The 18,355-nt window shown below is 38.5% G+C and overlaps 1 protein-coding gene across 2 annotated transcripts in view; it reads right to left on the bottom strand.

Annotated features, from left to right (window-relative positions):
- Nucleotides 1-18,355, bottom strand: part of cacna2d3a (calcium channel, voltage-dependent, alpha 2/delta subunit 3a) — a 159,239-nt gene that overhangs the window by 89,922 nt on the left and 50,962 nt on the right. For both annotated transcript variants that reach the window (XM_036008563.1, XM_031316557.2), the window contains exon 4: nucleotides 4,156-4,215. In XM_036008563.1, coding sequence (XP_035864456.1) covers nucleotides 4,156-4,215 — 60 coding nt within the window. The remainder of the gene's footprint in view (nucleotides 1-4,155; nucleotides 4,216-18,355) is intronic.

The following is an 18,355-nucleotide window of genomic DNA, read 5'->3' as shown; positions in this document are numbered from 1 at the left end:
ATTGTTTTACAGCACTAGTTGTAACAAGTAATGATGCAGCACATAAAAAAAATATCGGAGTAAAAGTATTAAACTCATCGAAAATATGTACTGAAGAAAAAGTGGAAGTAGGAGAAAAAATAATACTCCAGTAGAGTGAAAATACAGCCTTTTAGTACTTCTACTAGTAGTTCTACTTCATTACTATACATCTCTGTCAAACCCAGAGTGAACTTATTGCAATCAGCTGTGGGTGATCGTGCAGTTAAAGCAACCACGATTTTAAGAAAGTAGAAAGAGAGACTTTTTTCCAATTAAAAAAAGCCCCCTTTCTCAAAACATAACAGTGTGACTGAATTGCATTATGGTCTAAAGGTGGATCTCTTACTTTTCAGTGCAAAATTGTCTTGACGAAAGCATTTGCTGCTTCTTAGGACCTTAAAATGTCAAGTACAGCAGCTTCATTTTTTTCTTACATCAAACACCACTATAGCTGCAGTAAATCTCAATAAATTATCTCAATGTGATGTTGTGTTATCTATAAGCCTGCAGCTAATGATTTATTTTTTTTATCATCAATTAATCTCTTAATTATTTTCTTGATTAACTGGTTGGTAACAGTGTATCCCTCACATGAGTAAAGCTGGAAACAGAGTATGCATGTAAAAGGTAAAGGTACTTTAGTGTCACATGTAGCGAAATTCATTCTCTGCATTTAACCCATCCCTCAAGGGAGTAGTGGGCAGCTATTTACAGCGATGTTTGGGAGCTTTTGCTTAAAAATATGGTTACAATTAATTGATTATCAAAATACATTTTCTTTTGATTAAAAGTTCTAGTTATCTATGTTTAATAATAATAATTATACACTATCTAAAACCAAAGAGGCCCACAAATGACAAGTCTCTTTGAAGCATTGTTAAAGTGATAGAGGGTGGAATATTCCTTTACAGCACAGAGGGGGAAATTGCAGAGTTTGTGGAAAATCAACCAGGTGACCAAAAAAAAAAAAAAGAAGAAAGGAAAGATTCAGAGCTAGACAGCAGTCAGTCAGTGGTAAAATAGTAGTAATTGATCCACTTTAATGGCCCATGACAGCCGAAAACCACAGGGCATTCACTGTAATGCCTTAAAGAGCTGACAGAGTAAACACATACTCATCGCCACAGGCAGAGACACAGGCACGGATAACACTCATGCCACCAACTTTTTAAGTAGTTTAGCAGCAAATACTCCCAAGTCGGCTTAGCATCATTTCCTCTTTAAAACTCAAGTTTTTCTGCTGTCGCTCCTCCTACTTGAATAAACTCTGTTCTGAGATGTGCAGCAAATTCAGGCAAAACACATTACAAGTACACTGTGTGTCCCTCTGTCTAGCTCTCTCACACAGACACACACACACACACACACACACACACACACACACACACACACACACACACACACACACACACACACACACAAACACAAAGCTGCACTCTAAAAATGAAAGCTGCTCAAATGGATTTTAGCAACTGAACTACTCCCAGGGAGTAGTTTTAAATATTGTTGAGTTTTTGAGTAGTAATACGACAGTGATATAATTCCATAAATAATGCATGGTTTATGTTTCAGACCCAAAAGAGTAATTTCTGGCATAAAAATGTATGCCAGAAATTAATTGCTTCACCTCTGACAAAATATGTAAGATGCTTCCCACATTCAATTTAATCTTTAGCTATTACTATACATCTGCAGGCACAATCATGATGCCTTAAACGAGCGGTAGATTTATTCTACTGAGATTGAGGATTTGGACTACAATACCCCAGGGTTTCCCACTAAATAGTCTATATCCACGACGTTCCAATTCCAGGATTGCTCCGTTGCCGTTGGAAATTACACTGGATGTCACTCTTTTCACCCGGATGTCTGTTACCTTCCGTTTTTTTTTTTAATTTTATTTTTAAACTCTGGTCGATTTATGAGGACTATGATTAACTGCTCCTCAGATCTCTGCAGGTTAAATCGAGACAGCTAGCTAGACTATCTGTCCAATCTGAGTTTTCTGTTGCACGACTAAAACAACTTTTGAACGTACACGTTCCACCAAAACAAGTTCCTTCCCGAGGCTATTTTGCAGAGGCACCGTGGTTTTTCCCAGTGCTTAGCGTCGCCCATGACGATTGTGATTGATTTAAAGAAATGCAAATGAACCACAGCATTCTCCCATCCCGGAATGCTGTGTGGACTAGCCACACCCTCCTTTGCAGTGCTGTGGAGGAAGGTCTTACAAAGCGAGACTACCCACTAAATATTGAGTAGAGACCTGACAGACAAAATTGAATGAGCTAAGTTCATATATATATATATATATATATATATATATATATATTATGGTATATGCCGTTTAAGAAATTATTATTATTATTATTATATATATATAAAGTTTGAATATATTGAATGAACCTCGAATATATTGAATGAACCTTGAATATACTGAATGAAAGTCTGAATATATTGAATGAACCTTGAATATATTGAATTCCATATATTCAGACTTTTATACCATATATTCAAACTTTCATTCCATATATTCAGACTTCCATTCAATATATTCAGACATTCATTCAATATATTCAGACTTCCATTCAATATATTCAAGATTCATTCAATATATTCAGACTTTCATTCAATATATTCAAGGTTCATTCAATATATTCGAGGTTCATTCAATATATTCAAGGTTCATTCAATATATTCAAACTTTACACACACATATATATATATATATATATATATATATATATATATATATATATATATATATATGTCTATAGCATATTTTCAAATGCATAGTTACAGTGAGGTTGGGGCTTACATAACTACCATTTATGTTTAAATTTTTGTCAGCCATTACTTTATCATAATGGCTGAACACCTGTAACAACGGACTAGACTAAAACTGTGAATAGTGTACAAACATCTGTGTATATAAAAAGTATTAAAAAAAAAAAAAAAAACTTACACCCAAGTTGTAAAAAAGTGGAATTTTCCATTAAGGAATAATGAACGTTAATTCTGCACTCTGAGCCAAAAGGGAGGCTTCCTTCTTAGAATATTTATATTAGTTTGATGGCAGAAAAAAGGGTCCGTGCGCCGGGTGCATGGTTCAAAAGGGTTGTACTTAGTGTCTTCATTAATTCATAGGTGTGTTTTGGGCGTAACATGCAATAAACCAATCAAGAGTGTCATCTCCCATTCCCTTTAAAAGCCAGGCGCATTTGTACCTTGGCGCATTGCTATTATGATAGCGGATTTGCGCCGTAATATTTTTATTTGTAATCTTTTGCATATTTGTGTGCTGCTGCGCTTCCCTGTGTGTGTGTGTAACAAGCATAGTGTGCGCTGCGCTATTGACTTTAGACCGGGTTTTTCTTGGTCAATCGCGATCACTTCCCGCTGCCTAAAGATAGCAATACGCCAAGAATTCATCTGAACACACCTCCCTGTAAGACCAGCATGCCCATGTGCGCGAAGATGGGCGCAGGTGCATTTGCTATTTAAACGACGCAGGCGCTGGACGGGAAATTGACAACTGCGTCGGTCTTAAAAAACTAGCAAAGACACTTGCGCCGGGTGCAAGATAGGGACCTTAGTCTTTCTGATTTGTTTTACACCCCCTTCATGTGTACACATCTCACTGATGACCTATCTATTTAGTCCATTTCCTAGAACTGGGTCATTGTGGCTTGTCATTGTCTATGATTTTGTTATTATTAAACAAGATGGCGCCATGATTGTGTTGTAAATGATCACTAACAGATGTTGAAGAGTTGGGGTGGATTTTTTGTTCAATTAAAAAAACTTGTGACTGTGACATGCTGTCAAATTGATTAAAGAGAGATGTGGACAAACACACAAGAGAAAAGACTGTTAAGCTTAGTCAAGCGAAACAGACTGCAGAACAAGATTCCTAATGCCTTTTCTCGTCTGTTGTGTTTACAGAGGCACTTGTAATTCGCTGAATTTTTTCTCTCACTGGGGTCCAATCCCAGAAGCACTGGCTTTTGAGGGATAAATTATTTTCAGCATGATTTAATGAACGAGCTTACAAGAACAGGGAATGAACATGTTGATGGTAATAATGTTTGCGGTGTCAGAATATACTGTAGGTCCACACACATATACACGTACCTGTAGGTCTGGATCCTCCTCGTGCTGTAGGTGGGCTTCCTCTGCCGCCTCTACCAGTCTCTACAGCAGGGGAGGAGAAAAAACTGTCTTAGTACAAAAGTGAATTGATTAGTGGGTCAAATAAGAATAGGCAGAGAAACACCCCTAAAGAAAGTAGCTTTTCAACTGGCTTTATAAGCACCCGTTAGCACTAGAGCACAAGCTCTTAGGACACACAAACACAAATACATACACAGATAGCGGACAGACATTTTTGGCAATCTCGCGAAAAGAGGCTATTTTCCTAAATGGTTCAGCAGTAGAGGTAATGACTGCTTTTGGGTTCTTTAGACACTAAAATAACAAACTCCATCATCACCAGTTCATGCTGTTTTACACATGCACTCTCTTTCGCTCATACACTTAACAACACACTGTATACACAGACATACACACACACTCACTCACTCTATCATCGCCCTCTTGCTGCTACCGTCTGCTGTGTGTGCCTGTAGGGTGGTGCGGGTATCTGTGTCCCTTAGAGTCAACGTTGTGCTCTCTCTCTCTCTCTCTCTCTCTCTCTCTCTCTCTCTTTCTTTATTTCTCAAAGTTAGCCTATTATCACCTTAAGAATATATCAAGGGTTAAAGGACTTATGTCTCAGCAGGATTTGGAAAAACTTGTCCATGCTTTTATCTTCAGTAGACTTGACTACTGTAACGGTGTCTTTACAGGTCTCCCTAAAAAAATCAATCAGACAGCTGCAGCTGATTCAGAACACTGCTGCTCGAGTCCTCACTAAGACCAAGAACGTGGATCACATCACTCCAGTTCTGAAGTCTTTACACTGGCTTCCAGTTGATTGATTTCAAAATACTTTTGCTGGTTTATAAATCACAAAACGGTTTAGGGCCGAAATACATTTCTGATCTGCTACTACACTATGAACCACCCAGACCTCTCAGGTCGTCTGGGACACGTCTACTTCTATGTCTATGTCCCCAGAGTCAGAACTAAACGGGGAGAAGCAGCGTTCAGTTTTTATGCTCCACATATATGGAACAAGCTCCCAGAAAACTGCAGGTCAGCCGCAACTCTCAGTTCTTTTAAATCAAGGCTGAAGACCTTTATTTTTGATGTTGCCTTTCTTTAAATAATTGTTCATTTCTTATACTGAAGTTGCATTGTTGAAACTGTATGACAATCTATATAAGCATATAAAGAGAGTAAGACCGGTGGGATTGCAGGTGGATTACGTGTATAGAGCAACGGCTTATACATTGTCACATACTAGCAGCCTAAAATCTCATATTTTATCTGCTTTTTTTTTTATTTGTAATTGTTTTTAACTGCTCTTTAATGTTTAATTTATTATACTGCACTGTAACTTCTATTTTCGTATTTTATCGGTTTTCAATTTTTTTTATCGTTTTTAACTGCTCTTTAATGTTTTATGTAAAGCACTTTCAATTGCCCTGTTGCTGAAATGTGCTATAAATAAAGCTGCCTTGCCTTGCCTACAGTATATAGATGGTTTGCGAGAAGCGAGAATTCAAGACAATAATAACATTCACACAAATTCATGAATGTGTGTTTTGAGTGCAAACACTGAGGACCCTATTTTAACGATCTGAAACGCAAGCATCAAACACCAAACTCAAGTAGCTTTGTGGGCAGATCTCGGCCACTGTTGCTATTATACCGGCAAGATAAATTACTCTAAAATCTAAAATGGGTTGGTCTGAAGTAGCTACATTACTCATAGGTGTGGTTTGGGCGTAACGTGTAATAAACCAATCAGAGCGTTATCTCACATTCCCTTTAAAAGCAGGCGCGCTTGTTCCATGGCGGATTGCTGTTATAATGGCAGATTTGCTAGGCGCACGCTCTTAATACATCCATGGGCGCACGCCAGGAGCGATTCACAGCCGAGGAGACCGACGTTTGCTATTGATTTTTCTTTTTGTCAAAATGTAAATAAAGAAATGTCACAAAAACATACTTTCCGATGTTTTGGGCTCACTCTCACTGAATCACGAGGTTATGAATACATGGTGATATTTTTTCAATGTAGTCTAACATTAGACCAAGATTACCTCACTATAGACGATGCAGCTCTTCTGTCTCTCCTCTCCCTTGCTGCTGCTGGGGCATTTGGGTTAAGTGGCATCGGCACATGCAGTTCAACATCACATCTCCTTAAGTCCTCTAATATTTCCTCATTTATGTCATCAACACATCCATGATTCATGGAAATGTTGTGTAAAACAAGATCATATTTTGCCTTTCATTTATGCCACAGAGAGGTGGAAATGGACAAAATCCTTCTCCAAAGGGAGGCATATTGGATACACTTCCTTGACACCCTCATTCCCAATGGTGTGAATGAGGAGTTTCATTTGCTTGTTTTTTAAATGAATTGGTGATTTCCCTGTCTTAATTTCAAAAAGTTTGTGTTTCATTAATGCTTATTGATTTCATTTGTTTTTTCATTTTCTCATTTTTGTCTGATCATTCTGACTTGGTAACCCTACTGTCTGGATATGTTGTGGCTCCCTCTGTTGGGATGTAGTTGATGAGCTGGTTGTGTATAATTAACCCTACCTGTGTAGTATTGTTTGAGATTGCCTGTGAAACACGCTGAAGAAAGGCATCCTACCCGAATAGTCCGTGTGGCAATAAAAAGTATTAATTAATTAAATATATATAAATTACCTTTATATATTATTATCCACCTTAAGGATCCAGCTCCCAGTCTTCCAACAGTGATTCTTTTTTTTTATCATCAATTAATCTGATTTTATTTAAATAATCAGTTAATTGTTTAGCGTGTAAAATCAGACTAAACAATGGATTATTTAAACAAATGTCAGAAAATAGTTAAAAATTAACAAAAAAACTCCTTTCCAGAGGCTGAGATGACAATTTGTCCAACTAATAGACCAAAACCGAAAGATATTCAGTTCACAATTGCATAAAACAGCAAAAAGCCGCAAACCCTCAGTTTTGCTTGATGAATCACTTGTTGATTATTTTTCGTTGCAAGGTTTAATTGTCATTATATAGACAGAAATCTGTCAGAATAGCACAATGTAATGCAGTTATTACAGAGTTATTGTCACTGATTGGCCCAAGTATGGCAGCGACATCAGAGTATATGAAGTACAAATGTGGCGATAGGTGAAGGGCTGATACGGTAATTTGTATATATGATATAAAGGTGCCAGTCCCTCCTGCCTGTGGTCTGTGAAAAAATTGTACTCCATAGAAAGTCTAGGGTAATAATGGCTGGCATAGAGCAGCAATTCAAACAGGCTAAAGGTGAAAGACCTGATGGAAGGTTTTTGGGCTCTGAGTAACAGCTTCAGGGATTTCTCTCACATACACACACAAGCACTTCTTTCTACTTTCAACTGTGATGCACATGGTATGTTCTCACAGAAAGTAATTTCACTCATTCACAGCTGGTCTTAGTGTCTACGAGTTTTGGTAATGCACTTCCATTCCACATTTCCATTCAAATGGCTTAACCCGTAAAACTACTGCAATCAACCAGCTTATGTCAGCTGAGCTGTGTGTGTGTGTGTGTGTGTGTGTGTGTGTGTGTGTGTGTGTGTGTGTGTGTGTGTGTGTCACTGCTACTGTGTGTGCAGGCAGTCTGTTTTGGGAAGTAAACACTCTAATCTAGAGCCTGGCCAATCATTTTCTTCACCATAGCAACACACCTGGCCATTGCATATTGTTGCATATCATTCTGTGCTCGGTTCCGGTCGGCTATCGATTCATGGATACGTTCTGCTTCCTTCCTGGTCTGATAGGCTGAGAGAGAACAGCAGAAGACACAGTAAATGCCTCTGTGTTCTCTCTGGCCTGGATTTCAGATCTTTTTAGAATCGATTAGGAAACTCTTACGCCTATGTGAGGGCATCCGGGCATTGAAAGGCACCATAAAAATCTCATCTGCTGAAAATCCACAACAAAGCATGTTCTAGGAACAAACAAAGATAAGGACAGTGGAATAAAGGGAGGATGAGAGAGGAATGAAAGAATAACATTCTCCAAAGGTCTGAATGCTTAGCCTCACACTCCCAGCGAAATGTCAGCGCTGCCTGTAAAGCCGGTGTCGATAGAAACACTTTTCAGCAATTGTGAGTGGGTGAGGATGTGTGTGTGTGTGTGTGTGTGTGTGTGTGTGTGTGTGTGTGTGTGTGTGTTGCATGCGTGAGTGTTAATGTTTTTCTCAGCTGACACGTGTTAAGATATTAGACCTTTGACCAATTCTGTCTTGCAGCTGCTTTTGCAAATGTCAATCATTGAATATGAGAGTATGAAAGTGTGTCAATGTGTGCACGATGGAATCTGATTGAATTTAATGTGAAATGGTCTAAATAAATGTCTCTCAAATTGAAATGTATAATTTATCTTCCCTACTCAAAATTGGGTCTATTAATCTGCCATATGGGTACATAGGAAAGACAACTGGCTTTAACAATTACACAACATTTATTAATTATCATACATGGCAAATGAAAACTTCATCTCATTTAAACACTTAATTAAATAATCGAATAATCGTGAATAAGTGAATATTCTATTCTGGCATATTATTCATGTAGTGTACATTACCATGCTGGAAGATTTAAAGCTCTACGGTTAACATAACTTGCTTAAAAACAGGGAGTTTTTCAATTGGAAAAACAGATTAGAGATAAGTAAGTACTACTCACTCTGTGAATTTCAATTCCAGCATATCACCAGGATGAACACTCCAGGTGGTGTGTTTGTCTTTGTGTGTATGTTGTGTCACTGTGGCCGTATGTGAATGTGTGTGCTGTCTGCATGTTTTTGTGTGCGTCTCTCTTGCATATGTTCAAATGAGTCTGCCATGTCTTTTTGTCAATAGGTGGTCCTGCCAGAGTGTATGATGCAGTTTAAAAAGATAGAGGAAATTACTTTTTTTTCTCAATTCATTCTGTCGAGGCTTGGTACGAGATGACAGCAATAATTAAACTGGCACAGTCAGAGGGGCAGGCCCTGTTGTCTACATGAAAAAACACACGCTCACAAACATACACATTCACAAGCCTTCACTGCAGCTGACAGGGTAAAAGCTGAACACAGAGCTGACAAGACTAGCTTTGGTAACTAGATTTGTTAGTGCTAGAAGAAGAGTCTGGCATCTCTACCTGATTACAGATCCCTTATGCGTTTCCGCTGGTCTCCATCTTCACTATAGAGCTTTAGATTCTCATCACAAACCTGATTAGACCACACCTGACTAGTCTAGTCCGGGTCAGGCTCCATTTTCTCTTGATTCCTTCAGGCTCATTTTATTTGTCGATTTGAAATCAAACCACAGGACTGTGTTGTGTTAACAAGATGACATCTAGCCCCCCGTTGCTTGGCCAGCACTTTCTATGACACTTTGGTGTTGTCAGGTTGGCTGAGTTGATGCATATTAGTGCAGAAAATGATGCCTATGAAGAGAACATTAGCATCAAGATAATTTATTTTGTCCTAACAGAAGGAAAAGTCTGAGATATGGACGACGTTTATTGACATTTATGTCAGCAATGACAAGATATCTGTGTGTTTTGCTACATAGTTTACACATCTGAGACTAATATGCCATGATAAAATCAGATTTGGGTCACTATGAAGACAGTCATCTTTGTATTCTGACCAATTTAGACTAGGACTGGGCAATATGATGAATCATATTGTCAAAACAAAAATGTCTATGATATAAAAATGTCTATGGTATATATTTTTCTATATCGGTTCTATCGCAAATTCGAAAAATCAGCAGCTAAACTGTGTTACAGTAATATTTGCGTTATTTGAACAACGATTTATGTTCTGATCCTTGCACGTTAAGCTCATTTAGCACTACATTTCGTAATAAAATGAGATAATACTTAGTATTTTTAATTTGTCAAGTATTGAATTCACACAGGAGTATAACAAATATGCTTTACCATGTGGTTATTGACTATTTATTTATTGAATTACCAGAAAATATGCTATATCGTAAATCCTTAGCAAGATATGAAATGAACTACAGTATATAGGGATAGAAGATTTTTGGCATATTGCCTAGCTCTAGTTTAGGGACTGTTCGTTATTTAATTAAGTGGCCACCGGAGGAGTTTTGTGGCCTCTAACCTAAAAAGACTTGACCCTCCCCTCGTCAGTAATATTTTTCCTATGACCCTCCAAAATGATTTGAGAAAGAGGCATGACCCTCCCCTTGCATGTAAGTTTGCACTTAGCAAAGAAGTACAGATACCATTTAATTTTTACAGCCATGACGTACAGGAGTTAACCTCTGCATTCTCATCTTACACATCATACTCCTCTGTTATGGTGTGGTGGCCATTTCAGTAGATTTACTCACTAACATAGTTGTGGAAACACAATAAGCATGGAAACTAAATGCACACTTCATGCATTACTGCATTACTTCAAATACTAAGTTACTCCTCTAGTAAACTAGTATTCATATGAAATAAAACAATAAAACATTGAGACCATTCAGCAAAGGACACTGGGATATAACCAATTCAACACTGGTTGCTATGGACTTGTCACTAGGCTTCCTCAGTCGTATATTTAGCACATAGGTAAAGCTGCCGAAACTGAACATTATATTCCAAAACACATATGTTTATTTTTATTTTTTAAAGCGGATTTTAAGTTACATTGTAACAATTTAACAATTCGCCCTTATGAAATCCAATCGCGGCACGGCTGTTTTGGAACGCAATAGACAGACGCTTAAATTCAACTAAAATGTAACAGTGAACAATCAGTGTTGGACCTACAGCTTGTTGAGATGCCTCTCCAAACGCAGAAATGAAGCGCAGTCACATCATAAAACGTTAAAACACGTTGAAAAAAAAGATCCCTATTTTGCCGTAATCCAATGACACGGAAAAAAAAGTAATCCACAGCGATCAGTAGATCCACAAAAAGAGTCATGGTGTATCCAGCAAGGCGTCACATTCACCAGCCAGCTCCGAACAGGTGAACGAGGCCTCTCCACTTCGCCGTTTAAACAAAGTAGAACAAACGTATAAAAGTCCAAATCTACACAAAATCCGCAATCAATTAGTAAGCTGACATCACATTTATATACATGGCATTTAGGAAACCTTTATTGCAGGGTTGGCACGGCAAGATGTCCAGACTAGTGCAACAGTAACTTTCGTTTTTTGCGTCCTGCTGCTCCCATCGTCAGCCAGGTAATATTTTTTTTACTAAAGCAGTATATGAAATCAGATGTATTACCTATCACCATTTAGTTGTTTTGTGTTATTTAAGATATTTATAAAATATCTAGTCATGCCAGATGTAATTATTCCACTCATTTTTTAAACAATGCAATTACCCGTTTGAGCCACCCCAGCAAACACCGCGTATGCGGTCAGAGCCATCTGCTAGGGGGCCGAAACTGAGAGCTACATGGATAAATATGCACCAAACAAGCCACTTTGAAATTTTGCTCTTTTTATGAATAAAAAAGTTGGTCCCTTAGACCTAACTTTTTTTAGCCTGAAAGAAAAAAACTTCCTAGTGTTCTCTCAGTTCCCCTACACTCTCAGTTCCCTACTTAACAAAGATGTGTTAATATCAACACACTAAAGTGTCTATATAGGGACCATTTGTGTTACTTTTAACAAAACTACTGTACTGAGAGTTTTAACAAAAGATTTGTAAAGGATTTTCAAACTTAGTGATAGTGTCAAATACAACACAATGTGTGGTCCTTATATAGACACATTATTGTGAAGCAATGTTTTCCCTCTTGATTTAACACAATTTCCGTTCCTATTTAATCATTTTTCATCCCGCCCCCTTCCACCCACCAGTCCATTTCTCTGACATTTGGAATCATCTACCCCCTTTCATTATCTGACATGCTGTGATTATGATTTGCCTGACAAAAGATTCTGCTTGTTTACACTTTCAAAAGTTCATAAACGATCCCCGTCATTTAGCTGTCAACATGATTGTCTTATTGTTCTTGTGCCGTACTTACTGTGTGGTTTCTCTAACGGTTGAAGCCACTGACCTTAACAAATGCCTATCCATTATGAATGCAACACTTAAGCTGTGAAAGTTAGCAAAAGCTGTCATATACAGCTGAGCTATACTAACAACCGCTATCAGAGAGGCAGAGTAGGGGTGGACGGGGTGTCACATACATTATTGACTGGTAGAGGAAGTTTTGGACTTTTTTTAAGCAGTACATTAAGCCTTGCCTCGGCACATTCCCTCTACCAAGAGGAGGCAGTGGCCTGAATCAGAATGTTCTTCCGAGGTAGACAAAAACAAGACCGCAGTCAACTCCATGTCGAAATAGACTCACATAAAAAAAAAAACATTCCCAGAGGTGCTGTGTGCTGTTGGTCCAGCATGCATTTGTATTTTGGGTTCAAACATAACTTTTTCTTTTTCCATATAATCTTTTAGAAATATTTCTTGAGAAAATCTGAGCATTTTGCCTTAGCAGAGTTGCTGTTTATTACACAACTTACCAACAGCAACACAAATGATTCCAGATCAGCTTTTTCTGCATGTGTAGATGGTAGCTTTGACACTTTTTCTCACATCTAAATATGTTTGTACCTTTAAAAATGGCTACAATATATGCGCAACCTTTCATAAATAAAAGCAAGCTAATGCACTTGAATAATTTGGCGTGCTTCTGCTTGGCCAAATGTATAGATTTTCCTTGGTTGTAAGAAGAAATGCCATCTAAGCCTTGGCCTACTGGATCAGGACATGTCCTATGGGTCTTGGTTCTGCCAGAGCCCTGATCCATCGAGGCCTGAGCTGGGCTAAGCGGGATTGGCTCGGGTCAGGCCATCAATAGCACTGGGGACAGCAATTAATATTGTCAAACCAGCCAGGGAAGAGTTGCAGCATCGACAAAATGGAAAAGTGCTCTGTGACACTTTGCTTCCTCTGTTTTGCACATTTAGATTGGGTACAAGCCAAGTAGAAAGAGCATGGTGGAGAGACAGACACAAAGGGAAAGACAGAGAGAGCGAGGGGAATAGTGTGCTTTGAAACATCAAGTTCCAATAATCAATACTTGACAAGTTCTTAGCAGTTGTGCTGACTGAAACAGAATATAAAGGGAATATGAAGTGCCTAACCCAGCCCTGCCATTCCTTTCTTCTCTGTCTCATATTTGCTCTTTCTTCACACTTTCTTCACTTTCATTTACTGCCTGGACTGAACTTTTGACTTATCTCTTTTCTTTACCTTTCCCATCCTTCCTGTCAACATCCACATTTCATCTCTCAAGAAGACAATATGCCTCAGAAGACATTTTTACTTGTCACAGTAAGAAAAGCACAGTAAATGTATATGTAAATAATAAAATGAATGATGACGGAATTCCCTTTAGCTACTTATATTTCAGGGTCCTGGTATTGTGCATGCCGGCTCACTGTGACTGTCTCTGGGCATATAATAGAACAGAGCCATTGATAGTGTTAATAGTAACACCTGTGCTTTTCTCTCTCACTGTGACTTCTTGGTGACGGAAAAACAACCAGGGAGAAGGACAAGGAAGAGACTGTCGCTAACCTGACATCTACTGGCTGGTTCTGCCATTAGTAGCCATCACTCTTAACAGCCACACACAGACAGACAGATACACACACACAGACGTGGCAATGATCTGAGACTGAAGACAGCTAATGAAATTAGGGAAATGAGGGGAGCAGTGCTGTCAGCTCAGCGTGACAGTGTGGTATGTCAGGGAGGAGAGCAGACAGAAGGAAAGGTCAGGACAAGACTGTAGGACCGGACCACACCATTATAATCCCTGTCAGAACTATACACCAACAAACATGGAAAATTCCTGGATAAGCAAGCTTAGCTCCCATTTATGTATCATAATCAGTATACATAAAATGTAAAAAAAAAAAAAAACGTATGGCAAGTGACATTGTGTTTCCATTCATCCGTCTGTATATGCATTTTCAATTTGCAAATAAAGAAACCTGTGTAAAAACGTCAGAAATTCGGAAAAAAGGCATCCCTGAATTCCAAAACTAGGGGTTCATTAATAGTATTGAAACACAATCTCTCGTTAAATATACTAGATACATTTGGCAGTGAGGATGGCAGGGTTGCATACATCAAAACTATTATTTCAGGACGTAAATTTGCCTTTATCTCCATTTATGCTCCATCTCAATATGAACCTAATTTTTTCTCCAACCTTACTACAGTTTTATCACACCTTCAAGATTTCTCACTAATCATAGGTGCAGATATGAACACTTGTGTAAACGTATCATTGGATAAATCTGCTCAACACTCTACCTCCACACAATTACGAGCCTCCAGGGACTTTCAGGACTTTTTTTATCATCTCTTACTTTAGCAGACGTATACCGTACAATTAATCCCACTTCCAAACAGTACACTTTCTATTCAGCTAGACATCAGACTTTCTCCAGAACAGATGATTTATTAGCTTCACCTGCCTCTTTTTCTGAAATACATAATATTTTGTCGTAGATTGTCGTAATTAAATCCTGCTCATTATCAGATCACAGTATATTCTCAGCTCATCTTACACTCCTGGGCACTCCTCCTAGAGCATCACGCTGGCATTTCAACATCTCTCTTCTCAAAAATGAAGAGTTCTGTGTCTTTTTTAGCAATGCACTAACAACCTTTATCAAATTTAATGCAGGGTCAGCGGGAGACCCCAGAATCGTATGGGATGCCATTAAGGGCGCAATAAGAGATTCATCAATCTCCTTTTCATCTCACCTTAAAAAAAAGCAGGCTTCTTAAAATAAGTGAACTGGAGGATACCCTTACACAACTTGAGGCCAAACGACAGAGCGCACAAAGTGATGTCTTACTAGGCAAAATATCTGCAACAAGAGCCGAGTTAAACTCCTTACTGAGGCAGAGGGCAGAGTTCTTGATGCACAGAACCAGAAGGACATATTATTTCAATGAATTTAGACCAAGCCATCTATTAGCTCTAAGACTGAAACATAATGAACATTTCGGCCATTAAATCACCTCATCGTACTTTAACTGAACCTGGTAAAATTAATTCTGCATTTAAACATTCTATTCTACCCTTTATCAATCTGAAGTAACACTAGACCCAAACACCTGTGAAAACTTTTTTCATGATCTGGAGTTGCCTTCTCTCTCCAACCAAGAATCAGGAAAACTAAGTTCTCCCATCTCCTTAGAGGAGTTGAGAGAGGCTCTTGTCAGTATGAAGAAGGGCAAGTCCCCAGGGTGGGATGGTATCCCACCAGAGTTATATCTTGCTTTTTGGGACATACTTGGCCCACCGCTGTTGGATATGATTAATACTGCGATTGATAAAGGTGCATTCAACTCACATGCTAATGCTGCTATAATATCATTACTTCCCAAGCCAAACAAAGATCCTTCCCAGTGCAGTAATTATAGACCCCTATCTCTTCTCAATGGGGATGTCAAGCTCTTTGCTAAAGTACTTGCTACACGCCTAGAAAGTTATCTGACAAAATTGATATATAATGACCTAACTGGATTTATTAAGACCCATCTAGTATCTGATAATGTGTGCCGCCTTATACGTATTATTCATGCAGCAAGTACAGGTTAACACAGGTAATATTTGCTCCACCCAGTTTCCTATATCAAGGGGCATCTGTCAGGGTTGCCCCCTGTCCCCATTACTTTTCGCCCTCTCTCTGGAATCACTGGCCCAGAAAATTAGACAGCATCCTGCTGTACTTCCTATTACGTTTTGCAATAAGAACACAGAATATCATTATATGCAGATGATATCTTACTTTATGTTAGGAACGCAGGGTCCTCCATACCACATTTACTATCCACCTTTGATTTATTCAGCTCTTTATCTGGATATAAGATCAACTGGACTAAATCGTCATTAATGCACTTAAATTCGGCTTTATCACTGACGTCCCTGCCCTCTAACATCCCAATAGTGAGGCAGTTTAGGTACCTTGGTGTTGACATATTCCCTTCCACATCTGCATCACAGATTTTCCAAGGCATATATAATCAAATTGAGAAGGATCTTGAACGCTGGTCTAAGCTTCCAAATTCCCTCTGAGCCTGCACATCGATAGTAAAAATGGATGTCCTTCCTCGTATAAACTTTTACTCCTCTATGGTTCCCCTTGCACCCCCAAAGGGGTATTGGGAAAAATTGCATTCCCTCATATCTCAGTTTGTATGGAATGGGAAGAGGCCGTGCTTGAAACTAAAAACTCTTAAACACGATAGAACACAGGGAGGATTAGCTCTACCTAATTTTAAGAAGTATTTTTGGTCTTTTGTTCTTCGCCCCCTGTCTGTATGGTTTAATTCTAATGCTTCAGTGTCCTGGAGACCAACTGAGGAGAACCTTTTACAACCTCATAGAAGACCTGGTATTCTCCAACATACCGCCTAAAGAGGCTAAAAAACGCCTAGGTCCTCTGATTTATTTTTTGCTCATAACCTGCCGCTCTGTAATGAAACATGTTGGAGTAGATCTTAAATGGCATAAGCATTCTCCTATATTCAATAACGTTTCTCTTCTTATTGGCAAAACATCATTTTCTTTTCCACAATGGATGGGTAAGGGAGTTTATGTTCTCCAAGACTTGTATGACGACAATGGGTTACAAGCTTTTGGTGATCTACAAGCTGATTATGATTTGCCTGGCACATCATTTTTCTTTTATTTGCAATTGAGATCTGCCATGAAGGCATATGGTGTCCCATGGGGAGTACAACTCCTAACACACCCACTGCATAAATTAATTGCTGTACAAGGACAAACACGAGGGATGGTTTCAAAACTTTATAATTTTATCTCTAAAACCTAATATATCTTTTATCAGTAGTAGGGATTTATCCTCTATAAAAGAGGGAGAGATTTGCTGGGACACAGTATGGAAGAATCTATACCTGAACCCTGATCACCAATTAATACATTTTAAATGTATACACAGAATGTATCTTACTCCAAGAAAACGTCATGCTATGAAACTCATCCCATCCCCTTATTATCACTTATGTACACTTAATGTTTCAGGGTCATTTTTACATATGTTTTGGGAATGTCCCAATGTGTTTGCCTTTTGGAGACATTTATGTCTCACTTTTAGTGATATGCTTGGAGTAAATATTCCACTGTCACTGACCTTACTTTTACTTAATGATGACTATACCTTAGAATTGTCTCTACAGCAGAAGCGCATACTATGGACTGGTCTCACTGCAGCAAAGAAAACTTTAGTCTTGCGATGGCAACCGCCTCACACATTATCGTGGCAGCAGTGGGCCAACTCTTTTCTAGACATAGTTATGATGGAGAGATCTGTGGCCCGGGTACATGGAGCTAGTCAGAAAACTCTACGTGCATGGGATGAAGTTTACACCTTGGTCAAAGAAAGAGTGCAGCATTAATGTATTTGACTATTTTTTACCATGTCTGTATTTGTGTATTGTATTTTTGTATTGTAGCTTTTTATTTCTTGGAGAGTTGGTAATGGGGTCGCCATGGGTTTGGGGAGGGTGGGGATGTTTGTTCTGTTTCTGTGATGTATAAGGTTTTGTGATGTCTTAAAGTCTGTACTATCATTGAATTTCCACCTGTATACTATACAATAAAAATAAAATACAATAAAAAATTGATCACAAAAAAAGAAATTCGGAAAAAAGAATAGGAATAGAAAATATGACCAAATGCAATGGAAACACACTTACCAAACCAATTATGACGGACATGACACATGACAAAATTGGTGTGGACCAAGTCAGTATGTTCCTCAAATAAATACATGAAACTAACATAAATGCCATATTTCTATCACCTTTCTACACGGTTTCAATGTGAGGTTTGATTGTCTGATTGCTGGTGTATCTTGCTCTGTCTGACTTCTTTTGAGCAATGTCGTCATATGCTCAGCAATTAAATTGCAAGTGTTAAGAGGAAACACATCGTAATTCAAATCATCTCTTGCAGAGGACGAGGTGTGCCACATTGTTGAAATGCTGAATTTGGGTTTAAAATTCCCCGTATATGTCAGCAAATGAAAGTTAAATGTTTTAGGAGGTTTTGCTGGCAGACACTTTTAAAGTCCTGCGTGCGCTTTTTATTTTGAACATAAACCCATGTAGACTTCCCCTGCAATACACTTGTAATCATGTTGAGGACTACAGA

This window comes from Sander lucioperca, chromosome 12 (genome assembly GCF_008315115.2).
Source record: "Sander lucioperca isolate FBNREF2018 chromosome 12, SLUC_FBN_1.2, whole genome shotgun sequence".
Taxonomy (NCBI): domain Eukaryota; kingdom Metazoa; phylum Chordata; class Actinopteri; order Perciformes; family Percidae; genus Sander; species Sander lucioperca.
The sequence above is the reverse complement of the archived record's forward strand: the minus strand, read 5'-3'. Positions and strand labels throughout refer to the sequence as shown.